Below are 26,911 nucleotides of genomic sequence, written 5' to 3'. Positions count from 1 at the left end.
TACCCTCCTGTCAGGTAGAGATCTAGTGGACTGAGCATTGCTCTGGGACCCAGGAACTCCAGTGTTCTATTCCCGGGTCTGCCAGTGAATTTGTGTTTAGATAGAATTTGTTTCTCTTCAAAGTGCTGTGATACAGGAGGGCTAGGGAGCAGTGGTAGAGTGGTAGAGGGGAAATATGTAAGCCCTAAGCTATTTAAAGTGTGGTTCCCTGTAGACTAGGGAGAGTTGCTACAGGTTAATTGGAGCACCTATTGTCAATTAGGGTCCTGTCAGGAACCTAATAAAACCCCCTTCTTCAGGCAGTCGGAGGAGAAGGAGGAAGGAGTGAAGACTGGAGCTGTGTTGTGAGAACTGAAGTAAGGGAGACCCTGCCTTAGCAGGACAAGGAGACTTCCTCCCCCCAGCATCTAAGGACCGAGGTTAACCCCACCTAAGGGGGATGAGGGTAAGAAACCTGCAGGGATTGAGAGGGGCTAGGACTCAGAGTGAGGAGCAAACCCAGACCCCTCCCCTCCTCTGTCACCTTCCTGGGCCACTAGCAGAGCCCTCGGTGCCCAGGGGCAGGGGGTGGTGTCTTAGCGCCCCCCCTCCCCCAAGGCAAGTGCAGGGCCCACCATATGAACATCGGCCATCTTGTCATAGTGCTTAACAAACATTAATGAGGCCTCATAACCTCCTCTGTGAGGTTTAGAAGGATTTGCCCCATTTTACAGATAGGAAAACAGAGGCAGCGAGAGGTTAAGGTATATGCATACGCAGCCCTCAGCTTGCATGTGTGAAATATATGCTATTCTATTCTATACATGTTTTATCATTTTTATCACCAAAGTATCTGAGCACTTTCCAGTGGTCACATGAAGTGATGTGACTAATGTCTGTCACATGTGGTTCATTCTTTCTCTCATCTTCTCCCCAGGGAGAGAACTTGGGCACATGTACAAAAGCACATGGAAAACTGAGGCTCTGCTTTACACATCAGGTCTGCTGCTCAGCTGGGAACAGAACTCTGAACTCTTGTCCCATTTTTGTGCTTTAGCTGCAAGACCATCCTATATGAATCCAAAAGGCACCGTAGGAAAAGCGTGGGGAAGAAAAAGCGCGCTCAGACAGCGCAGGCTAGAGAACTGTTCAGTTAGAAAGGATAAGGTCAAAAGTCTAGCCAAACATTACATGCTTTCACTCACATGTCCAGTAAGGGACAGCAGGTCATGTGAAGACCTGGATGGACCAGCCTTCTAGGGAAGTTCAAGCTGTGTATTTCGGGTTTGGTATTGTCTCTTACCTTGTTACAGCCATCTTTACTTCAATGTTATTGGGTGGGAATGAGAGAGAACAAAAGGTTACTTGGCTGGAAATGCCCAGAGGTTTTACTAATGGTGCCCTATCTAGCAAGAGGACTGTTAGCCTCTTTTTTTTTATTGTGGAAGAGGTTAATGAAGTGCAGGCATAGTGCATGCTCCTGCCCCCAGATTCCAAGGCCAGAAGGGACCACTGTGATCATCTAGTCTGTCCTCCTGTATCACACGGGCCATAGAACTTCTCCAAAACGATTCCCAGAGCAGATCTTTTAGAAAAAACATCCACTCTTGAGGTTTTGGAGTAGGCAAGATGTAGTTACGGTTCTTTGTGTCTGAGGAATGGAAATTGATATGGCATGTGGTGCGAGACAAAAGAGGAGGCTAAGGCTGGTAAGAGTGAACTGGTTATTCAGATAAAGCAAGGGATAATAAAGCTCGAATGAGTGGCAGGCCCATAGCTGAAACCCCCCATCTTGCCTTTGAGTGAGATCACCTTAAACTCATACCTGCAAACGTTTTCACACAGGAAGAAGTGTTGCTTCTGTCATGGGAGAGGGGTAATCAACTACATTGAAGGTCTTGACCCTTTGCCCTACCACACAGCTGGCATACCTGGAGGCCCAGGAGAGGCTAAAAGTTGTAACTAAGAGCCTGGAGGCTACCTAGGTCCTCCTGGACACAGGCATAATTAAGGTTGAGTGCACTGATGGAGATGATTATCTGAAGTGAATTCTGTGGAGAAACAATACTGAAAGACATCTGCTGGTGATTTTAAATGGGATTATTCAGCAGTATCTCTGGCTAGCATTGTGTGGGGAAGCAGGACATAGAGGAGGGAGGATGCTTAGCAGGGTAGAGAAATGGCTCTCCCAAAACAGGAGGGAAGTGGGAACTGGCCGAGTGTGCACAAGGGAATGGAACATTATAAAACCAGGGCTGACAAAAGGCAATGCCACTTGAAGTGGGCTGTGGGGAGCTTCATTCACGTGCGGTCATGGAGAGGAAACACTAGCTTGTATGGAAAATACAGGATTTCCACAGGCCAGGTGTTAAATAAAACAGGGCCACAAGCTTACACCTGCGCTGAACAGTGGTTGAGGTTGTGGATCAGTGTCTAGTCAGTGCAGGAGAGGGGCATGCATGTTATTGAAAAACATTCCTTTGTCTGAGGTTCACCTCTGTCCCTTCTTCTTTAGATCTGCAAAGACAGGCTTTAGATTTCTTAGAGCAAAAAAGTAACATGTAAGAGCGTGCTATTAAGATCTGGACTGCTGTGATTCCCTCCCTGGGACATATCCTCAATCACTTTTTGCAAGTCACAGGGCTCTTTGCTCTGAGCAGCTAGGCAGATTCCAACTAATCCGTTCCAGCTGGAGAAAGTTTGCTAATGCAGAGTTTTGGTCAGCCTTACATTTAGGGTCATAGGGTTAGGAGGGACTGCAAGGGTCATCTAATCTATCCCCCTGCCAAGATGGAGGACTTGTGTCTAAACCAGTGGTGGCTGACCTGTGGCCCATCAGGGTAATCTGCTGGCGGGCCGTGAGACAGTTTATCCTGACCATCTGCAGGCACGGCCACCCACAGCTCCCAGTGGCAGCGGTTTGCTGTTCCCGGCCAATGGGAGCTGCGGGAAGTGGCGTGGGCCGCAGGGACGTGCTGGCTGCCGCTTCCTGCAGCTCCCATTGGCTGGGAATGGCGAACTGCAGCCACTGGGAGCTGCGGACGGTCAATGAAAACAAACTGTCTCGCGACCCACCAGTGGATTACCCTGACGGGCTGCGCAGGTTGCTCACCGCTGGTCTAAACCCTCCAAGACAGATGGCTGTCCAGCCTCTTTTTGAAAACTTCTAGTGAAGGAGATTCTATGACTTCCCTACACTTGTCTACTTGCCATCTTTGCAATCAAATGTGTGGAAGCGCCTGCAGTCCCACTGAGAACAGCACAGTAAACGAGAGGAGCATTTCCCATTCCTTTCAAACACAATTGCCTGCTCTCTCCATACCGGAGATACTGGGAGCGAAGCCTGAGACCAGCCCAGGTCCAGAAATGGCAACCCAAGCCCAAGAGTTTGTGTGGAATAGCAGTAGAATGGAGAAGAGGCAAAGAATTCCCTTGCTGAGATGCAGAAAGGTGTCATGCTGGTGGCCTAGCACATTGTAACTAAACAAAAGCACTTTCACACCCTTCTGTTTGGGTGACTGTGCAGGACCACACCATCCTGTGGAGTTTTCTGTTAAGCAGTGTTAGGACAAGACTAGAACAAAGCTAAGGCTGGAGCATGATTGTTCTATTGTGATTTGCCGAGTCCGCACAAGCTGGCTAAACCATGGCCCCAGTCCTGCATGCACTTATACACATGAATAGTCCCACTGAGCTCAAAGGGACTCGTGCATAAACTCTGCAGGTGTTTGCAAGGCTGTGACCTACATGAAGGTACAGCAGAATTTAAGCATGTTTTTAAACTTAAACCAAGGCCTATGGTTTGCCTGAACTGAAGAAAACATCTTGCATCCCTAGGGCTGGAAATAGGCATTAAGTCCAAGGAGCGTGAAGTTAGGCATGTGTTTAAGTACCTGGCTAAACCAGTGGGCTGCGATGCAATATTCTTGTAACTTCTGGGGATGTCTGGGAACCATTTCTGTTTCCTGATCTGTCAAATTCCCTCACAGGTATTGGATTGTCTGACTTTGGTTTTGGATCATGTGACTTTGGTTTGGGGATAAGAGAACTCCTATTCCAGCTGGTCTTGTGTAGGAGGGTATGTGCCGAGGGGCCCTCTTATGCTACATTCACTGTTAACCTCAAACAGGGCAGATTCTGACCTAGTGTGCAAAGGGGCAGAAAGGGCACATGGAACTCTCCAGCCCCAACACTTTTGTGTTGAGAAAAGGTGGGCGAAAATCCGATTGATGAGCTTTCCCTCTGAGTGCCAGGTGTTTGAAAGCAAGTGGGAAGAGGGGAGAGCCAGCTATGGAGGGGGAAGTCAAAGATAGTGCCTTTTATTGTGACATTCTTGATCAGGTGGACAAATACACACACAGAGAGAAGTGTACTTGTTCTCAATTGTGCAGGAAACCTTAATATGTGTTGGCTCTAAAATTCCCTTCAAAGCCAGGGACCAGCCCACCACTTTTATCTCTATTACAGTGTAACGACTTTGGAAATAACAATAACAGTGTATGACAGCAAATTTGAAAGGGCAAGGCCCGGGAGAGAGATGGATCACAGCCATCTATAGAGGCCAGATAACGAGATCTGCATTTGCCCTTCAATTAATTCATGTGACCCTCATGCCATCTGCATCCAAAGACTGAACTGCTAGGTCCAAATTCTCTGCTGGTGTAATTGACACATTGACTTCACCAGAACTGTGTCATTTACACCAGTAGAAAATGTGGCCCTTCTTCTTCTTCTTCTGCATTATATTTAAGACATTTCATTGCAGTCCCTTGGTTCGTTATGGGTTTGCTCTGTCTGATGTATTAATGAATGTTCTTCCCCATCCCTGATGACAGATTTTTTTTTTGCCTGGTGCCCTGTTACTGTAAGCCAGGTGCTTTTACCCTTAATGAACAATTTCCTGGAAAAAATTGAAATCAACAATAGATAAAATGGGCCAGAGAGGCAGTGGAGTGAAGAGCTTAGCACAGTTGTGTGAAATTAAATAGGGGTTGGGGTCATGTTCTCGTTTTGTCTCTCGCTTCATTATTATAACAATTCAAAGCCTTGGAACAAATTTTGAAAGTTTAAATGATGGTTCCTGGAAAGGTGAGGATGCTCTATGAGGCCAACCAACTGCCTGGATCTGCTAGGGCGTCTGGCCAGATCCTCCTTTCTCCAGCACACGGCGCTAAGGAGCAGAAACCGGCCCCACACAACATGGAAGCGGAGGACCCACAGCTACCTCCAAGCCCAGGGAAACCCTTCTGTATGAATATATGATTGGGTCCTGTAGGCATTCAGGGTGTGACTAACGGGGGGGTGGGAGGGGTCAGTGGTGAGGTAGTAACTGGGCAGCATGTTCCCTTGAGGAAGGGCTCAAAAGCAACTGCAGACCGCTCTGAAAATTAACGCTACTTTAGCCTTCGCTATCTCCTCCACAGTCAGCGTCCCCTTCACTGAAAGGGTCGACCTACTCAGCCACTGTGTGGGGCTCCGGGGGAGCCAGTGGCAAAGAGGCGTGTATACAAGTCATGCTATCAAAGCCAGGTTGGGCTTGTGAGGCAGACGGAGGAGCAGACTGCCCCATCTATCTAGCTGCAGGATTTGAGACGTCTCTTCCCCAGCCTCAGTGGGTTTTGAAACCCTTTCTCTGTGCTTCATCAGTGAGCCGCCATCCCCACCTGGCTGAAAGCATGATCTGGTGACAAGGGCCTGATTAGGATATTCAGTGTGTTTTCCCCACCCATGGGAGAGGAGCCCCGGGCCTCTGAATTTGGCCTGTGTATTTTGCTTTCAGGGTTGTAGTAGTTGAGATTTAGGCCCGTTTAGGGGGATAGCCCTTAACTTGCCAGTTGTATTACCTAGGCCTTAAATAACAAAGGTCACCGTTCTCAAAGTTAGGTGCCTAAAACTAGGCATCTGAAGCCACATTTAGGCACCTAAATAAGTGGCTTGATTTTCAGAGGTGCTGAGCGTAGGAGACAAAGGGATTTTAGAGTGCTCAGAACCCCTGAAGATGCCTAAATATGAATTTAAGCTCCTAACTTCAGACTTCCAACTTTAACACTGTGGGGCAAATCCCTTTACTCCAATATCTACAGTATTCCAGGGATCCCCAATAGGGAGTATAGGGAAGTACAAAGGAATGCGATAGCTGGGTAGCCTCATGTGTGTTAGGGAAAATGGGCAATTTTTTAAAGTGCCATCATTACACTTTAATTTTCATGCCACTGGAAATGTAGAAATTGATTAAACAACCCTCTCAGATTTAGCAAGAACTTGGCAGACACAGATTTTTTTTTTTTTTTTGTTTAAAGTGAAGTTTCTCTCTCGGCTGCCCTGCCAATGCTTTAATGGATATGAAGTTGGAAAACTTTGGATTAAGGTTTCTAGAGGCTCAGGGGAAAATTGCATGCTGGAAGAGGACGTCTGAATGCTACTGTCACTGAGAATACTACAGAGGATAGAGTGCTAGGGAAACACAGTGATCCGGAGAAGGGAATCAGATGAAGACGTACTCTGTCAGACCAGTGAGGTTTCTATTAAGGGTGTAGAAGCAGGAGAAACAGAGATTGTTTCCTTAGTGTGTACGAAGGAACGTAAAGTAACAGTTTTGACCTGACTGCAGCATTTCATGAAAATCTGAGTTCAGTTGTCAGCAATTTTGTTTTATTTGGATTACAATCTCAGGAATTTCTTTGGAGACTAACAGGCGTTAGCAAGCTTGGAAACCAGACTGGAAAAACTGAATCTGGACTCTTGTTGATGTCTCCAGGTTCACGGATCATTCTTGAGACACAGCACTGTTCAGGAATAGAAGAGAGAGGGGCCTTTGGGTGAAAAATGAGATGTAGCATTAGGATTCGATAGCGCTGCTATGGATCAGCAGCCATCAATCTAATTTAGTTAATTTGTCACTTGCTCAACTGTTCATTGGACTTGGGCTTTTTAGTTGTTTGGTTCATTATATTTTTCCTCCAAGATAAATGTAGACAAAAAAGAGGTGATAAATAGCAGCAATGTATTCAAATGAAAACACAGAGGAAACTTTACGCTTCCTAACAGAGGCTTCTGCTTGACTTTTGTGCTCTGTTAGAATGCTGCTGTATTTGTTCAGTTACACATATTTGAAGTTACTTATTTTTCATTCAGTTGTCTCGATGTCACTTGTCACTAATCTTGTCCATAGCAGAACCATACATGGGTTTGTAGTTCAGGCCACATCTACATATGTATTTTTGCACCGGTATAATTATTTCTGTTAGAGCTGTGATTTTTTTGTTTTGTTTTTTTGTTTTAACCAAAATAATTACACTGGTATGATCTCCTACTGTGGATGCAGTTATACTTGTTTAAAGGTGCCTTATACCAGTATAACATATTCCTCTTTCCCTACAAGAAGAGCTATCCCAGAATAAAGCAACTGTATATCAGCATAATTGCATTCACATAATGGGGTACTCAGCTTTAACTATACCACTATATAGTCAAAGCAATTAGACATTTGTGCACAGACGAGACCTGAGTGTGTGGTTTCCCTAGTCATACTGCAGCCTGGCAGTGGTAGGATGTATGGGATACAAGGTCTGTGTTGTTTGAAGTTCCCAATAAAGCAGGGGTTGCAAGTGTTTTCATGTAACTTTTAAATTTCACCCTGTATCAGGAATGAGGCAATTGGGTGGCTTTCTAGTGTGAAGGATGCTGTTGCTACACTTGATCTAAGGCTGACTTGAGGCTCTACGTCACTGATCATGTAGGGTGAGCTTTTCAAAAGCGCTTCAGTTGGACCAGAGTTAGGCTGTTGCTGATTACTTTTGAAAACCCCCATCCTTAGCTACTGCTGTTGGCACCTGCAGTGATCACAGGTTGCCAAAGCAGAGGCCACACTGAGATCGGACTAAATTATCACGATGCTTATTTCTGGCCTTCAGGTCTCTGAGTCAGGCTGAATCAAGCCCATGCTGCCTACGCCTATGACAAATAATGTTGTAGTTCTAGTGAGAGAAACCATATAAACTAAAAGAACGAAGCTTCGATGGTTTGTACGTGTCACTAGAAAGACTCCTTACAAGAACAGTTTAATACTTTGGGTGTGGTTGGCTATTTCATGGACTGTTGTAGGTGCCAACAAAATAAAACAGTCAGCACATGGAGTGGTGTCAAACAATGTAATTAAGATTCTAGTCCCAGATACTGTCGAAGCACTAACCCTGGGTGTTTTGGAGGACATAGTGCTGCAGTGGATCAGCTTACCTGCCTTTCACTCTATTTGAATCCTAGTTTATAGCATATAAATCACAGGAGGGAATGTACATAAAGTTGTGAGGGGTGCTCAGGTGGCATTATCTCAATGCGGTCACTCCTCCCCGCTACACACCCTGACAAACAGCAGTGTCTGTATAGCCCCACTGTGCAGGATTAGAGTGGGGAGAGGACGGGACAGTGCCGGGGTTCCATACACTCGCCAAAGCTCCTTGCATGGCCGTGCACAGTAGGCAGGTGAGAATGGGCTGCAGAGGGCTGAGACCAGAGCATCCACCCAGTGGATTGCCACCCCCATAACATGGGTGCATTGGGACCATGAAAGACTTCACCAGACAGTGGGTGGGCTTGCCAGTTGCTCCATAGCCTGCAAGACTTCTTCCCCTTCGGAGATACCTCTGGGTGTCTGGATTTTGCCTGCCAGTGTCCCTTTGGCTTTGAAATTGCTGTTGAAGTGTTTGCCGTGTGCGTGAGGGTTATTTTTCCCCTGCTAATCCACCATCAGGGCTCCGTGTCGAGAATGAACATTAAAGTCCCAATGGACTTGACTATAGAATAATGACTTAAAAGTCCAAACATTCAGAGGCCTGACTGCTCATTTTGTGCCAGTTGTTGATTTCAAGCGCAAAATTACAAGATAACATTTTAATTTTATTTCTAAATAAAATGACGGGCCAATTTTTGAAAACCTAATCTCTCTCTGAAAGGGAACCAGCAATTGTCTGCACTTCGGCTCTGGTTCGCTGACATTTTTATGTGCTGTTGATGTAGTGTTTTCATTATAGCTATGCTGGGCTGTCCATTGATTGTAATTACTCAGTTATTTAAGGAAAAGATTTTTTTGTATTTTTAAAATTAGATCATTAAAGATGTAAAATCAGAAGTATTGACCCCAAATGATATGTCCCAATTTCCTAGCGTATTGACCTTGATCTGCCTAAACCTCGTTACCCTAGTGCCCCACAGTCTTTAATGTATTTATCTGCCCAACAACCCTGAAGTGACTTGCCCAAGGGCGCACTGGAAGTCTGGGGTAGAGGAGAAATTTGAACACAGATCATCTTAGTACTAGACTAATGCCCTAACCACTATCCCAACCTTCCTTGCGCCGAATGGCTTTCATAGCCCTTAACAAAACCAGTTACATATTTCTTTTGCTTTCCTTTCTGCTAGATCATTGAAAAAACTGATGAATAATAGTCTGTGTGTGGCACTCTGGCCTCGCTCTCCCTTGAGGACTTTGGAGAAACTCCATGCATTTCCAAAAATAATCTGCAATAGATTGATGAAACTTCTTCAGTTATGATTCATTCCATGGCATTGGCTTTATCCTACAGTCCTCTATCCAGCCAAGCTCCCAATGATTTCAATGGAAGCTTTCTAAATGAGAGGGCGACTGAGTGCTGAACTAGGCTTTTACAGCCAGATTCATTGAAGGAATTTAGGTGCCTAATTCCTATTTAAACTAATGGGAGTTGGAGACCTAAATACTTTATATATTTAAAAAAAAAAATCTGGCCTTTAGATGTGTCTGCAGTATGGCCCATGTACTCTTCCTGGTAACAGTTTAAATTGACACTGAAATATTTTACAGGTGAGAAGTTCAAAGCTGCTTAATGGATTCGAATGCCCAATTCCCATTAGAAATGGGCATCCTGATCCCCATGTCAGTTTTGGAAAACTCAGCTGATATCTCTCAGATAAAGTGCTAAGGGATGACAACAGGGCACCCTTTAAATACAATCAACCCCCCGTATGGTTCGGGCTCCTATAGGGTTTTCTACAGTCTAAAAGAATCCCTTTAAAAATAGGCCTTGGTAAATAGAATTTCTTCCTTCGATCTTCGAAGAGCAGATTCTGACCCCTGTGATCGCGCTGAGCAGCACTGAGCTCCAGGAGGAGTCCTGGTGAAGTAGATTCTCTTCAAATTGAGCAAGAGAATCAGGACCTGGCCCTTTACATGGTTTCACCCTCTCCCCCCGGCCCCCCGGATTTCTCAATAAATGGGTGAACCCAGTAATCTCTTTTTTTTTTCTTTTTTTCTTTATCAATTATCTAAAATGTCACCTGATCCTTGTTTAAGTGGTGTTTCATTCCTGCCATTCACTTTTGCTCCTGCCATAAAACAGCAGGGGTTCATGGCTCTTGTGTGTAACTTTTTGTGTAGTTGATAAAATGATTTATCCTGAAAACATATGTTTCCTGTTGTTGCTGGGACATCTCTATGGTTGGAAGGACAGATTTTGTACTTGTGTATAAGGAGAGAGCAATTCTGGTGCTGGACACAAGGGCAGACTGCTAGTTCTGTGCAGGGCTTGGGAACGAGCTAGCCCTGCACAATGGTGTGTGGGGTGTGTGTTGGCTCTCCCTCCCTTCTGCTCCTGTAGGCAAAATAGGTCCCGTTCATGGTTACTCTATGGCTCTTTTATGCTAATTCAGATCTGGTCTAGGTCACTTTGCGCAGGCGCCCCCAGTGAACGAATCATATTAGGGCTTTTTGCAGAGGTGAGGGACATTCCTGTACCCCAGCTATTTCCAGCTGCTGGATTGCCCCCTTGACGTCATAGGCAGAAAGCACAAGTTAAGGGAGCCCCATGGCTGCTCTAACCTACACTAGGGCCTGGTTGTGACTGCAGGGAATAAGGGAGGAGATGGATTATGACAGAAAGCATTATTTTTGCAGTGCAAATGAGAGCTGAACTCTTTCATACCCGTTATGTGCTGATCATAACTTGCCCTCAGTAGCAAAACTGGAATGGCAATGAATTCCAGAGGTTTAAGCGAAACGTCTTCGATCGTTAGCAGAAACATTTCCTTGTTCTGTATTCCTATTAACACCTTAGATAATAAATACAGGAGTAATTCAGAAATCCAATGCCCAAATCCAGTGTTTATACTGATGGCTTTATCATTTGCACTTATCAAAGCCTGGACAATGAGAATCAATCGAGTTGGTTTCAGGTAATCAGTGTTTTAATGTTGGGTGACAGACATTTCCAGTAAAAGTTTACCTATTTTTAAAAACTACTTTTCAGGGGAGTTTAAAAACAAATCATGGAAACATTTCTATGGGTCTTGGCCAAGATTTTCAAACATGGCTAGTGATTTTGAGTCCCCCAAATTTTGGTCGGTCAACCAGAGAAACCTTGAAGCGAGTGCTGAGCGCTCAGCAATGTCTGAATATCAGCCCCCCCTTATGGTGTCTCAAGTTGGTAACCACAAACTTGCTAGTCGGTTTTGAAACCCGTGGCCAAGCTTCGCTTTTGTAACAGCCTGTTTTTAACAAGGTCTAGTGTGGAGCCAAATGTCTGTTGAAGTGGTCCCTTGCTTAAACAAGCACAGAAACCTCAGATGGGGAGAAAGGGCTGGGTTCTGTCTGTAGGAATCTTGATTCTTCTTTGACAGTAAAATGGTATGATCAACAAACACGCAGTCACTTTTCATACTTAGCTCAATGGTGTCTGTCTAATTCCTCATCTGCCTTAATTGAAATGGATAGTTCTGTTGTGTCTTGCAAAACTGCTCACATACATTTGTGAGTAAACACCACAGTACCTTTAACCCAGTGCATATTGATTTTCCTATTCTGATTTTTGCTTATGTATGCTTGTTTCTCCCATTTCAACCTTACGCCACTTCTGCTCCCCCTACCACTCTTTATTGACCTGTTTTTGTACCTCTTGACTGTTTGCAGTGCCCAACGAACTTTGAAGAGCCCAGCTCTGCCGATGCAGCGTGCGTTCCTTAAAGCCCTGATAGTCTGTAGACACAGGATCCAGGAGGAATTTTCAACACACTGAGGTAAGGCAGTGTAACACAGATGCTTCTGCTTTGCTATAGGGTTTTTAGAGGAAGAAATATCTTTTTGTTCACTGCATTGGATGGAATCTGTGGACGTCTATGTCAAAAACATAGCTTAGGTTAGTTTCCTGAATCTACATTTAAGCACCTAAGGGAGAGAGTTTAAAAAGCACCTGGAGATTTAGGAGCATCAAATCCCATTGAAAGGTCATTTTGAGTTCTGGGTGCTTTTAAAATCCTCTCCCTTAAAATACAAGTGTCCTGACTTTCACAAGTACTGGAGAACCCCAAACGTTACTGAAATCAATGGGATGTATGGGTGCCTGTAGCGGGGTGGCTACCCCACTCCTAAAATAGAAGGGGTAAAAGCAGCCCTGGAGAGGGCTGTGGCTGGGGATGGCTGATTGGGGAAGCAGCTGCAGCTGGGCCACGCCCCAGTCAGGCCCTAGCTGGCCTGTATAAAAAGGCTGTGAGCCAGAGGCCCAAGGAGTCTCTCTCCAGGCTGGGAGAGAGTGGGGCCTGCCTGCCTGACACGGTACTGAGGGTGGTGCAGTGCTGGGGAAGGAGCAGGCTGAGCGTGGCTGCTCCAGGCTGGCAAGGCCCATAGAGGTACTGGGAGGCAGAGGAAGGCAACAGGTCCGAACCCCCTTGCCTATGATGAGTGGCCTTTACACTGCAGTTTGCCCCAGGGAGCAGAGGCTTGGTGATGATTGGCAGTAGCCCAGACTGAGGCAAGGTGGGGATAGTGGGTTGGGGGTTCCCCAGGATGGGGAGACCCAGAGGCAGAGTGTGGGGGTACTGCCAGGGGGTAGAACCCCAGAGAAAGGGGCACCAGGGTCTGTGAGGGATACAGGGGCCAGAGTTGTGCAGATCACTGGCCTGCAGAGGGTGCTCTGTGCTGGAAGGAGTTAATTCCCAAATGACCAGCAGGAGGTGCTGCAGGGGTGAGTCTGAAGCTTTACAGTGCCCAGCACCTTTGAAAAGGGAACATTTCTGCTACGTCTGTGCTCTACACACCAGGGGTTCTCTGCTTGTTGGCCCTGATCCTGCTAGGTGCTGTGTGGTCTCTGCTCATGTTACATATACTGAGGGTTAGGGGGAAACAATCTGTTTTTATCTGTGTTCATGTGACACTTCATTCAATTTAAATGATTATCTGCATCTTTCAGTCTCTGCAAAACCAACCACGTTTCACCAACGAAGCATTTTGCAAAACGAACTCTCAGACAAATAAATCAATGGTTTGCCACTTAGTAGGTTTTCTGTAGCTAAGATTAGTGATTTAACAGTGAGAATGCATTACCATTCTGCTATGATGAAACCAGCGGAGTGGGTTTCAGGGTGCAGGATGAATAGTCCTGTGTCGGGACTATAGCTTAGATCATTAAATTAATTCTAAAAAGAGCCTGGTATGTGAAAATGGCTTGATGTGTAACAGACACATGACTCAATCCATTGGGATTAACAGAGAGCAACACCATGGGAAAAATTACACCATGAACCTTTTGGACAGCAAGGACCCCTATTTTGCCAGATCATGCTGAGCCTTGAGCACCTTCAACTCCCAGAGCAAGCCTCTGGGGCTCCATGTTGGCCAGCCAGTCACAGCCGTCCCTGATGGTGGGCCATCTGATTGTGGGCCAGGAGTGCAACCAAAGAACCCACTGATTGGCTGGCTTGTAGGACTGAGCCTTGAGGGGGGAGATTTGGAAAGGCACAAATGGGAATCTTTGAAATTCCCTCCCTTGTTGAAATTCTCTCCCTGTTGTTCCTCATTCTCCCTGCTTTGAGCTGGACCAGACTGAGGTTCTTAGCTGTGGCTTTAGGGCTCTGTCTGGCGTCTGATGTATTTGGGATGCTGATATGAGTGGCGACCGGCAATAACCCACTGCATTTCCTGGAGTGCATGGGCAGCCTGGTGAGATGGTTTCATTTCTACCACCCTGCATGACAAAGATCACAGCTTTGTCTTCTCTCAGGCTGAGGGCAGTTAGCCTTCACAAGAGGACTAGTTTCTGAAGGTCAGATTTTGCTCAGGCTTGCATGCAGCACCAAGGCCAGATACCAGGCCAGTCCTCGGACTCCCAAAGCACAAGGGGAGATGCAGCACAAGGGCTCACCTGCATCCGCCAGAAGAGTGGAGAGGGAGAAACTGCTTCCTGCATCAGTGCTCCCTCTTCCCTCCAGCAATGAAGGGCTCCCTACAACGCAAGTGCCTCAACACAGCCTATGGCTTAATAGTCATGTTCCTGCCCTCAGTTCTTACTGCCTTTGGTCATTCTGCAGGTGGGGAAGGTAGGGCCAGACATACGAAGGTACTTAGATCCTTAAAGGTGCAGAGCGGGGTTTACAAAAGGACCTGAAATCAGTGGGACTTATGTGCTTTTGTAAATCCCACTAGGCACCTAAATACCTTTCAGTCTGGCCCTTAGTCTGTTGGGGGATGGGTTACCTCAAAAAACCCACTTTACGGGCTGCCAGGTTTTGGCCTGGTGTCTGCTGTAGCTGTAGGGCATTGTCAGACATGCTGGTCTGGGTCAGATGGCCAGGGCTGTGCAGACTAGTAGTCTGGGTCCGTCTACGAACCATGAGAAGTCCCTGCACTTTCTCATTAAGCTCAAGGAGCTGCCAACAGTTAGGAGCCTGGCTGCACTTGCCCTTTGCTGTGAGTACTGTCTACACTCATATCGATTAGTTATGTCTTTAATAAAATTGTGGTCAGTGTGCTCCTTTCCCTTAGAAAGGTGTCGCATCCTCCTTAAGCAGTGTATCCACGGCATTAAAGGAGCACAAGGATGTGGCGTATATTATACTGAACAATGAAAATATAGTTAAAAAGCATAGCATAGCATAGCAGGTCGTTGTCTTAGTTCTGTTTGGGTGATAGTTTTTAATATATGTGATCCTAATTTTAGAGAGTTTATATTACAAGAATTAGAATAAAAATCTGGCCTTAGAGAGAGATCTTTTCTATCCAGTGGGATGAAAGTAAAATATTTCATAAACATTAGGGTAAGAGCCACTCTGGATAAATGAGGATTCTGCTGTATTTGGAGAGTTGCACATTTCTGATCTATAATCTGATTTAAAAGGTTGGGGAAATTCCTTGCAGAAAGCAGTGTATTTATAAACAAATAATAAAACAGTATTAAAAGTTCAGAAACGTGTTTTGAATCTTTCTTGCAATACATTCTAAAATCCCTCCTTGTTCCAAGTGCTATTTTGCATTACAAGTAGTGATAATTTAGGTATTTGTTTGAGTTAAAAAAACCATTGGCATTTTATCACTTTAGGAATCTAACTGAGCATTAGGAGAGTTACTGGATTTAACACAGCTGTTGTGGATAGATGAGAGAAGATTATTCTTCTGTCCCTCATTAATTTAATGAGAAACGCATACTTTAGTGTTGCTGAGAATCTAGCAAACTGGGGAAAAATTGTGTGTTGATTAAAAATAAAAAATTTAAAAAATCCCCTGGAAGATTGCCTTTACTTCAGTGGGTTTGCTCTGTACTTCCTTTGACTGTTTCTTTTGTTTAGACCTTGTCTTTCCTTTAAAACTCTTTATACAACATTACTTTTTATCAAAGCCAAAGCAAATCTACATGGGGTAAATTGCAACCGATAAAAATAGTGATCACTAGAGCCTGTCCTCTGTTCTTGAGAATTATTCAAATGGTAGCTAATCAGTGCAATATACTGGGTGCATCTTTGTAAATATTCTTGTTAAAGAAGCACCCTTATATTACATTGTGCATTTCTGAGGCACATTACGTTTCAAGATGACATACTGTTCTCTAGGAAGAAATGTTAAGCTGCTCTCAGCAAACTTTTAAACTCTGGCATGGGTAGGCCTTTATTGTACAAGCCCTTGCAGGTGAGCAGCTGGGAGTTCAATGGTGTTTTCCTCCATGGCCAGGCAGGGTGTGGAGGCAGTTCTGGTTAAACACTCTGCACTGAGGAAGTAAGACTGAGATCTTCTCATGACCAGCTCCCTTCATCTCCTGAGTGCAGGACAGGAGAGTCTTTCCATGGATTTCAATAAGCTTTGGAGCAGGTGTGGGTGGGAAATGGGCAAGCCTGAACAGAGACAGGCTTAAGTGCATTCTTCACTCGTTAGCATGATGACTTTGCTATGTGTTCCTCTCTTTACTAGAGCGACCAGACAGGAATAGCTTTGGAGCCTCACAGCAAGGGCCTGATCCCAAGCCCACTGAAATCAATGGGATTCTTTCCATCTTGTTCTCTGGGCTCTGGATCAGGCCCCAATATGGGATCAGCTTTCCCTGCTTATCCCTCTCTTGTTCATTTTACTTTGTGCTTATATGCTCAACACAACATCTGTGCTGGGCAGGATCAACCCCTTAATGTGGTCTTTATGCCAGTCTCTGCAGTGAGGTAATGTAATGAGAGCCATGTGTTTTGTAGATAGCAGAAGGGAGATCTGTTCTGTTGCTAGGGGAAGCCTGCTGGAAGTGTCTGAGGTTAAGTTATGGAACCATGTTGGTTACAGTGCTGTATTAGAGGAGGACATATTTATGTTAAATGCCTGAAATGGAAATTGGAATTTTATTGTTCACTGAGTTTTAATACTTTATTTCCTTAAGAGACTGCATCGTTGGATGCAGTGTGACATATTAGCCCCAAGTTTTCCATCCCAGCTTTCCATTGATAGTCGTTTTGAGAAGTCTAGATTAGTAGTGCCACTCTGGTCTCGAGATTGAAGTATGTAGCCTCGATGTAAAGAAGAGGTCTGCAAAGCCTTTTCCCAGGCCTGTCGGGGTTGAGACAGTTGATGCAAGGAGTGTGAAGAGGTTACCGCGGAGCCTATGGAATCGTATCCTATTTCGCTTGCTCATTTTCGTAGTCTCTTTGAAAGCTGCTCTCATGAATAAGATAAGAGGAATTTGGCCCTAGGTGATTTTCAGTTAACCTCCGTGACCACAACACTGACAGATACAGTGTATTCAATTTATATTGATCTATGTATAAATCTTCATCAGTACAAATATCCTTATAACATCGATTAGGTGGCGAAGAATCCAAACCAAATGAGTTCTGGCGTTTCTACTGCAGATGTTCAACATGGCTATCATTTATTTCATCATTAGCAGGACATGGTGCAATCAGCTGACCTCTGTCACTCTAAATGGACGCCTCTTAAATAAAGCTGAAAAGTGAATTGATTTTCCCTCAGTCATGTAATAAGCATATGTCTTTGAGATCTAGTCTACTCTGATACATGTAAATCCCATTAAAATTAATGGGAGTGGGTTTCACCCCTGGGCTGATAGGAGTATAGATTATTTTAATGGCTCAATTATTTACTTTATTTGTGAAAGCAGCCTTAATGATCTTCGGTATCAAAAATGTTCTTAGGGAAAATCATGGGTATTGATATCTTGGGTAGCTTCACCCTCAAATTTAAGCTCAAACCTACTGAAATCTGCTTAGATTCATAACTTTAGGACATGCCTCCTCACTGCATCCTTAATGGTGGACTGATTGCCTTTTTGCAGGTATCAGCCCCACTATTAAGGTTGTGTTGAGATTTTCACTTAAAGCAGAAGTTAAATCCTCTTCAAACATATATGAATAATAAAATGTATCCCGCACAGATTTACGGCAATGGCTCTGATTAGAGGATAAATTTTCTGAGAATTTTCTAGTAAATCTGTAAATTAGTTTGAGTTATAAGCATGTTAATATAGTTTCTTTAAGAAATTATTTGAGTCTCATCTGTTTTTTTCCAGAGCTCTCCAGTAAATACATCCCTGATTGCTCAGTTCTGAATATTGACTCGTCTAGATTGTAGCAAAATATAAGGCATAGGCCACTTACTGACTTTATTATGATGTCAGTATTTTATTTATTAATATTTCTACTCATAAACCTTTCTGTTCACACCATGATGATAAATAACTGTCACTTAGAAATAGTGTTTACAGTTCATTGTGAGTGTGAGGAAGGGGATCAAAATGAGTTTGTGCTGAAGTTCAGGCCTAGCGTTGGGAAATATTAAGCAGATGTTCTTTCATACAGATCTATTAACGAACATTGTTTTGTTCTCTTCTTCTAGAAACAAGGATGGTGGTCTGCATACAGTTGTGGTGGATTCTAAAAGTGCTTACCCTGTCTTTCTTGCTGAAAACGACTCTGTCCTTAAATCCAGATGATCCCAATGTTTGTAGTCACTGGGAAAGGTAATGTATAAGCAGTGTCTTCTTTGTTAGATAGCCAGTTCAGATTTGTTCACTGTAAAGGCAGAATTATCACCTGGAGTCAAATTCTGTCACCACCCTGCATGAACAGACACTGATCTATGCTGCAGAGGCAACATGAGTGAGCACCTGTCTGGATTCAGACCATCCAAAATAATCAGCGCCAGGGCTATGCATGAGGGAACATAGTACCATACTACTTATCTTCTCTCCGTGCATTCAGGGTTTCAGTCTCTCTCCCTCTTCAATTACGGGGTGCAGATTTCCAGGCAGGTGGCTGAGCGCAGTGCTTGCCAGCGTTGGCACTAAGTATTGATTCTTTGTTGGTACAACGTGCAGGTTTGTATTGAGCATTCTGAACTTCTTGGTTTCACCTGCGGAATTCCCATCGACATCAGTGAAAGTTCTGCATGTGAGACGAAGGCGGAATATGCAACACAGACCTCTAGACTAGAGAGCTCTGTGCGCTAGAGACCCCAATTGTGAATTAGGATAATTTTGCTCACAACCCATCTTTGTTTTCGTGATAGGCTCTCATCCCATAACTGGGTCTGTGCAGGTGGGCTCTTGTGTCTGCATGGAGCCCTTTTGCCTTTAGTGGGGCTCCATATGGATGCAGGGGTCCATTTGCAGAGACCACAGATACTAAAGTTGCTGCACTTTTAGGTTTAACTCAGGGAGCTTCCATCCCAGTTACGTGTGTTATTCCAACGTAGGAGTGAATGGGGCCCTAACATTTCTCCGTAGCTTATACTACAGCAAGCATGGATCCTGTAACCAGAGTAAATATGCATATGTCGCACAGTGGCATTTCTGAAGTTCATTATGGTTTGATTTTTGGAGGTTTTTGTTAGAGCATGAAGTGGCTTACAGGACAAATGCAGCTGCAAAGAGAAGCAGGTTCATGTGCAGAAATGGTATTTTGCAGTCCTGGTGAGGGGAGATGCATTCAGAGCACAGGAATAAAATATTGATTTTGTGTGAAGAGAGTCAGCAACCTAGAGGCCCAGTGAAGGAGAAACAAAAATTAAATAGCGAAATTGATTGTTTGTACTGACCAAGATGACTGTGTTACTTAGATGTTAATAAATCAACCGAAAAAGATTAAGTTGGTGTAAGGCTGGGTAACCAATAAGATCATAAAATAATAATAAAGATTCATGAATGTTATTGCTTTACATTAATAACGAGCAATGTAAATAAAAAGCCCACCACCAACAAAAACCTCCAGCAAGTTGTTATACAGAGAACAAAAGTGATTGTCTTGTGGAAACCCGGGCTGCCCAGGTAGAAGGGAAATACGACCGGTAGATCAATGTATTAATCGCCCAATCAACTGACTTCAATGGGAGTCAACTCTCCAGGAAAATATTTTGACATTGTTGGTTATTAAGAGTGCAGTTCTGAAGCCTTTAATCATGCAAGCAGTCCCATTGAGTACAGTGGGATTGCTTGCGTGATCAAGACCACTGATTTAATTAAGGGCTTGCAGGATTTAGCTCATAGGTCCAGGTTCTGCAGTGAGCAAAGCCAGGGTGCAGGGAAGATCTGTGCAGGATCAGGCCCTTAGGGTGCATGATTCTCAGCTTTGTGTTTGTCTGTCTGGCAACACACGCACCTAGGAGGCTATGGGTAGAATTTTTGAAAGCATTTAAGTGATCTAGGAGCACTGTGTCACAATTCAACAAACTGCCCCAGTATTTCCTCTCCCTGTTCCCTTAAGGACACCCAACCCTAGGCTCCCAATTCCTCAGCTGTCACCTATCTTGGGTAGAAACCCACGTCTTCCCCCCCCCTTCTGACTGGGATTTTTCCAGGCTGCCAAGTTCCCTGCTTACAGTGAGTTGTCCCCAGCAAGTCAGACTGCCTGAAGAGTCTGCACTTTGCTTTCTCTGCAAAGGCTTATGAACAGCTGGAATTGCCAGCCGTTAAAAGTTACCACATGGCTCTTTATAAGCAAGTACCTTTATTCTTAAGGTGAAAGCCTTTCAGAGAAAACGTACTGAAAACAATAAAAGAACCTACACACATGCTGATAAGCTTACCAGAGATCACCCCAACTCCAACAAGGGCTCTGGTCGGCGTCCGTCCTTCACACCCCACCAAGGGTTCTTTCCGTTGTTATAAGTTGGTAACAGCTTTAGCTCAGACCAGGCACACCCATGAATAGGTTAGTCTTTCCTTTACACATCTTGGCCTTTAATCTTCAGATTATAGGTAATCAGGTTATAGGACTGACAGTGGCCCTCTCCTTAGGGTGCAGCTTCCAAAGGCTGGGTTTTTGCATTACTAGAGGTGGGAAATTTGCATTCACCTCGCCCTAGAGATTCCCCAGGCTAACATTGGACACTGTTGGTCCCAAAAGTCCATTTTTGTCTGGCCCATTGTTCAGTGTAGTTCTTTCAAGTTTATAGCATTTCCCAGGGTTCAAATCCCATCTGCCCTGCTAGAGAAGTTGCATGCAGTCCCAGCCCACAATAATACATAACCTTTGCATTTAATACAATGGACTCCAAAGATACTTAAAAGTTAATTCAGTAAGGTTCTTCAAGGATGCTGTCGGAAATTGCCATACCTCTCACTCCCGCATCAATGGGATTTGTGCTTCTAAGTCACTTAAACTCTTGAAAATACCAGCCTCAACTAAATAAATATAATTAATAATAGTAAAGTAGTACCTGTTGCACAAAATAAGTAATATGTAGGGATGGAGGATGACTGCTGACATCTTACCAATGTCTTCGGTCTTTGTAATTTTTAACCAGTTTACCCAATTTCTGCACATTGCAATCTGTTCAGGTCTGTAAAAGATAATATCACATTCTGTCCAAATCTCAAAACCTTACCATGCCCAGACAGCACTTAACTCATAATTTTATGATCTGCAATTAGTTCCCAGGTTATTTCTGCTACAAATTACATAGGATTAAATTTGTGCAGTTTAAAAATAAACACCCTTGAGACCCTTTATAAATTATCCCCAGTTTGATTGGTGCTCCCAATATTTGTTGAAGTAATGATGCTCCTTCATCATAAAATGAAATGTAAGAATCCCACCATGGTGGTAAAACTCAGCAGCATTAGGTTAGTATGTGCTCACATTAGCATTTTGGTATGCAAGCAAAAATTAACAGTCCTAATAGGAAGACCCCTGATATGATTTAAAGACATGGAGCATTTTTTTAGATCTTCTAAGCCAAACCATTTTGCTCTGCATAAGTTTTGTTTTAGAAAAAGTAAAGTGTTTACCTGTTGCCCTTCCCAGCTTTTAAAACACATAATGCATTTTTGGGGAACATTTATTCTTAACTCCGAAAGAAGTGGATTTTTAAATCAGTTGGAAATACTCCATAAATGTCTAAGTTGTGCCTTATATGCAATGGTCCGAGCTGGGAGCAGAAGCTCTAGGAGGGATTCTGCCTCTAGGTGAAAGTGGGGAGGAAAAGGAGGTCGATGTCTTTGGGCTTTGGATCAGGCCCATAGTTCCCAAGGCTGTCGATTTAGTTATTTCTCAGGCTGGAATTAGGTGTGGGCGCAGGTCAAGGAAGCAGAGTTTTTCTTTCACGTTGTAAAGAACTGCCTTTCCCTCTCTTTCATTGTCTGTTCCTAGCTATGCCGTGACAGTGCAGGAATCTTATGCTCATCCTTTCGATCAGATCTATTATACGAGATGTACTGATATACTGAACTGGTTCAAGTGCACTAGACATCGGTAAGTGCTGTTGCCAAGATATTTTAATCTACTTTGCCTTTTCATCTCCTCGTATACCCACACCTTTGTGTTACCTTCCTGATACCAAAGGAAACACAGGCTTTTCTGCAACAAAATCCGCCTGACTGATATGTATTTCAGAAGACTTTGCACTGAGAAATCCAGAGTTCAGGGCAATCTAGGAAACCAGGAGAGGGACAGTGACTTTCTCCTGCACTTTGATCCAGCTACATCAGGGGCTCTCAGACTGGGAGCCCTCAGAGGGTTGCAAGGTTATTACATGGGGGGTCGCGAGCTGTCAGCCTCCACCCCAAACCCCGCTTTGCCTCCAGCATTTATAATGGTGTTAAATATATAAAAAAGTGTTCTTCATTTATAAGGGGGGTCGCACTCAGAGGCTTGCTGTGTGAAAGGCGTCACCAGTACAAAAGTTTGAGAACCACTGAGCTACATAAAGTAGTTCGATTGCCTAGTGCAAGATGGGACCAAATGGCTTGGAATGTATCACAGAGTCTTTCTTTCTCTTTTAGACTGTTCGTTTGAATGTGGGTCAGGTTGGTGATGACTAGAAATGGGACCAAGCTACAAAGTTTGCAGCCAAATCTGAAGCTGAAGTTCCCATAAATTTGGAGTTTGGGGCCCATCTCCATCTCTAGCATGGAGTGAAAGGTGTTGCCATCTGATCAGATTCTCCTGGGTGGTGTGAAATCAGCTATTGGCAGCTTGGCTCCCAGTAGAAAGCCATTTAAATAAACACCCAGCTCAATTGATTCTCTTGTGGGGTCTCCTCCTGCCAGCAGCTACTAATTGGTCTCGATTCCCATTGACTCAGTGGCAACTGAGGGCGCTCAACACCTTGTAGGTTTGGAACTCCATTTTAGTTTCTGTGGTCTGCTGCCCAGAATTGGCCACAGAAGTTGAACTGCTCATGCCAAGACTATTGTTTTGGTTGGAGTATAGCAGACTAGGTGGGGTTGACTTGTTGAATAGAAAGAACATCAAAGGCAGAGCCAAAGTACATTTTCCAAAGTATTGTCCTCTCTGCTGCATGGACAAAGCTAAAACTCCTATTGTGGCTTTTTTTTTTTTTTTTTTTTTTTTGCATTAGGGGCTGCTGATCGGGAAAGCTGCCTTACGGTGCTTTCTTGATTGCAGTGTTACGCCATCTTGCAAGGGAGTGAAGTCTGGGAATAATTACCGAGTGGAGACAATACACTTTGGGGGTTAATTTCCCCATCTACTGTAACGAACTAGAGATACAGCTTGCCTCACAATAGATCCTTGTGTGGCATACTGAAAAGGTAGTTTCCATAGAAGATTGTGTTGATCCCATCGCTGATAGCTGACCTTGCTGAAACACAGAAGAATGGTTATTCTTGAAAAAGCTGCTTGACCTCTCTTTAGTTCTGTGACAATGTTCTCAGATAGTAGTACCAAGAAGGGCTATGTAGACTGATAGTTGCGAATACTGTGTTTATAATACATGTTCTATTGCAAGTTTCAAAATACATATTGATTTTTTTAATGGTGTTTTTTAATATCAAAAGCCTTCATGCATTTTAAAGTAATTATTGAATGCTCTCCTTGCTATAATTTAACACAAATATAATTCCAACCGTAGGCATTGATTTCCAATACTGTCAAATGGCTTTCTGTCTTGCAATTTAGAATAAGTTATAAAACAGCATATCGAAGAGGACTAAGAACAATGTATCGGCGAAGATCTCAGTGCTGCCCTGGATATTATGAAAGTGGAGACTTCTGCATACGTATGTATACCATTTGGATTCATACATTACAATTAAAAATATCTTCACCCAGAAGGTGGAGAAAAATCAAAGATGCTAATGCAATAGTAATCAATAAGATTGAGGGCTGATTTCAGAGCTACTGAGCATCCACTGCTCCTCCAACTTCAGTTAGAATTGTGGCATCTGACAGCATCTCTGAAGGTCAGATCTTTACAGTCTGAGGCCCTGATTCAGGAAATCATTCCAGTTCAGGACAGTACTTCAGCACACACTTAACTTTAAGTACATGCCTAAATCTCAGATAGTTTGCATTAGTGTTAGGTGCCAGATGTTTGCCACATTACTTTAAAAAATAGTAATACTCTGAGGTTTCCATCCAAAATATCAGGGCATGATAGCACAGTGTATCTTTCTGGTATAACGTTTGTCTACCTGGTTCTTTCTCTTTGTAATGTGTCATGTCCCACACTGGTTTTGTCCATATTCATTTTCAAGAGCTATTTCCACTCTAAAGATCAGGTTCTTCACTGATCCTTAACTGCAGTCATCACAGAACCCACCAAAAGGAATTCCCCTCTCGTTCTAGGAGAGTGACTTAGCTGGAGCAGACTGTGGTCTTTATTTTCACTGTAAAAAAAGCTGTATTTTTTAAAATTTCAGAGTAACTAATGTGCATGAATCCATCTGAGCTATCCCAAGGTAAAAACACAGAAGTCCAGGCACATCAGTTTTACCAGGAGGTATACAGCTCTATACACCTTCCAGCGGTTAATCTCAGTGAGTTTATCTCACATTAAAACTGAAGTGCCCGGTCTTCACTATGTTTTACCAAGGAATAGCTCTCATTCATTTATGTGCATTGGTTTCCCTGAAGTGCAAAATACACCCTTTTCAACACTGAAGACAATTTAGGTCCTTCCCATCTCTTCCCTGTCTCATCCACGACCCCGTCTTTGTCTTTAACCATCCTGCCACTTTCTGTTGGTTTTTTTTTTTTTTTTTTAACATGGTGATCACTACCCTGCTACTGTCACTGGACCATCGCTCTCCTAGAGGTGTAAAGTATCCTGCTCCCTCCCATGGCAGAATTCCCAAGAAGAGATCAGGGGTCACTGAGAAATTCATCTCATTGAATTCCCTTCCAATGCTGCCTTAATGAGAGGAGGGGGAATAGTTTGGAGACTGGATTCAGCCTCCAAACGACACAGATCCCGGGTCCCACTGGGGAAATGAAGCTTCAGCCACTGCAGAAGAGATGCATCTCCACATTGCTTCACTCAGCCAGTCCTTTAAAATCTATTTCATTAGGATTAGTGGGAGTCAATGGCATGTGGCGAGGGGAGACTATATCCCACAGTGTGTATGATGATCAAAAGAAAGTTTGATTAAAAAACAGTGTGTAGATTAAAGGCTAATTGGGTCTTCTTTCATTAATAGCAGCCTTTATTTCTTGCAAAAGTTAAATAGCTTTGTAATTAACAATGACATGCTTAGGCTGCTGAAGGCTGAGTTAAACTCTCTATTTCTGGCTCTTTCTTGGATTAAAAGCAGGAGAGAAGGCTTTTTTGTTATTTGATCCTTTTCCCCTCTTGTTTGTTGTCCCTTTAAAGAGGAATGTCAGATTTTTTTTTCTCACCTGTTGTGTTGGTATTTCCAGTGTGAATTAGCACTGATATAATCTAGCTTGCTTAGTCTTAGCTACTCAAGTAATCCAGAGATGCTTGGCTCTGCCTTTCGTTCTGTGGTGCCTTTTTTCACCCTTCTCATGTCAGTGATGATGATGCACTATGAAAAGTGGCAGATAGGCAGGGGGTCAGATACTTTTCTTTTTTGAATTGTAAGTCCGCCCAGTTCTGCATTGTCTAGTTGGAGTGAGATCTCTTCGGGACAGGGACCAGTCTTTTTACATGTCTGTAAAATGCATAGAACAGTTCGGAGTGCAGTGTAACACTAATTGCTAATTCAGTGTCCTGTCTCTGCTAGGTTCTCATCTTTAGCTCCTTGAAGTCCCCAAGAAAACTCCCATTGCCTTCAGCAGGAGTGCAAGCTGGCCTCTGTGGCTGGGATCATTTTGTTAGTGATGAATTTGGGATACAATAAATCAAAGGATTGACCTTGTTGCTAAGGAGTTGGACTAACATCGGCAGCTGCTGTGTGACATTCCTGCTCACGAAACTCTGGCCGAATCGTTTGGTTACAACTTATATGACCCCTCGCTAGTTAAATACTGGTAATTTTTCAACAGAGTGCCATTGGGGCTGAATTGTACTGAGCAGAGCGCTGCTTTTCCATTATGGAGCAATGTTTATTAGGAAGTACATTGAGCCCATCAATCTCATTTTATTGGTGACCTAAGATGGATGCGACTCACGTCCAGAGGTGAAAGGCTAGAGAATTAACCTACTTCAGCATCTTACCATATAGCTTTGGGAATTTAACTTTGAGGGAGGAGTTTGTCTTTGTGGCATTTGCTTTTATTGCCTCACTAGGCAAGATTAAAAAACAAAACAATCAGACATGAAAAGTGCACACTTTTTTCCCCCATTGGTGTCTTAAAAATGGTCCCTACCAGTCTGGGAGTTGTACAAAATGATTTCCCCCTCTCTACATATATTTATACGTGACAGAGCTTTCCACTGAGCTGCCTCTGAAGACAAACTGCATCCTCCAGGTAGTAGATTAGAGCAACTATGATTTAGTATACTTTGTTTGCTAAGGGAAGCTTTTGGCGAAGCAAGTGCATAAACTACAGAATCTTTTTTTAAAACAACAAGGGTTCAAATGCCCTTCAGGAAGGATTTTTAAATTGTACCAACTAGATTAGCATCTGTGGTAAATGAAGCAGCTTTGAATGCTTCCTACTGCTTTAAAAAAGAACGTTACATGGGTCTTTTGTTGTTTTGCCCTTTGAGCAGAGTGTAATTGAGGATTTCCCTTTAAAAAGTGCAGCAGGTGGAAAGAACTCCTAATTCACTAAATGGACTGCTTTTTGTCTGGGAGACCAGTGCTTTCTTCAGTCTGTCCCTTTTAATCTCTTCTTGCAGATCAGATTTATATAAAGCATCCACAGGAGAAATTTGTCCTAGGTAGCACAAGGGGCAGAGATCCAGGCATTAGAAAAGTGTAGGGGAAGGCAGAAAGCACCATATTCTCCCCACCACCCCAACCCTTGTATATTGATCCTTGGCAGGAAAAAAAGTCAA

General features: G+C 43.7%; 1 protein-coding gene across 1 annotated transcript in view; it reads left to right on the top strand.

Annotated features, from left to right (window-relative positions):
• The first annotated feature begins 318 nt into the window (after positions 1–318).
• MEGF11 (multiple EGF like domains 11) overlaps positions 319–26,911 on the top strand; it is a 277,439-nt gene continuing 250,846 nt past the window's right edge. Inside the window, exons 1-5 of the mRNA XM_043523817.1 lie at positions 319–445; positions 11,918–12,024; positions 18,104–18,227; positions 21,856–21,957; positions 23,626–23,726. Of these exons, the coding sequence (XP_043379752.1) occupies positions 18,112–18,227; positions 21,856–21,957; positions 23,626–23,726 (319 nt within the window). The 5' untranslated portion in view covers positions 319–445; positions 11,918–12,024; positions 18,104–18,111. The remainder of the gene's footprint in view (positions 446–11,917; positions 12,025–18,103; positions 18,228–21,855; positions 21,958–23,625; positions 23,727–26,911) is intronic.

Source organism: Chelonia mydas, chromosome 10 (genome assembly GCF_015237465.2).
Source record: "Chelonia mydas isolate rCheMyd1 chromosome 10, rCheMyd1.pri.v2, whole genome shotgun sequence".
NCBI lineage: Eukaryota > Metazoa > Chordata > Testudines > Cheloniidae > Chelonia > Chelonia mydas.
This window is presented reverse-complemented; position numbering and strand designations above follow the sequence as displayed.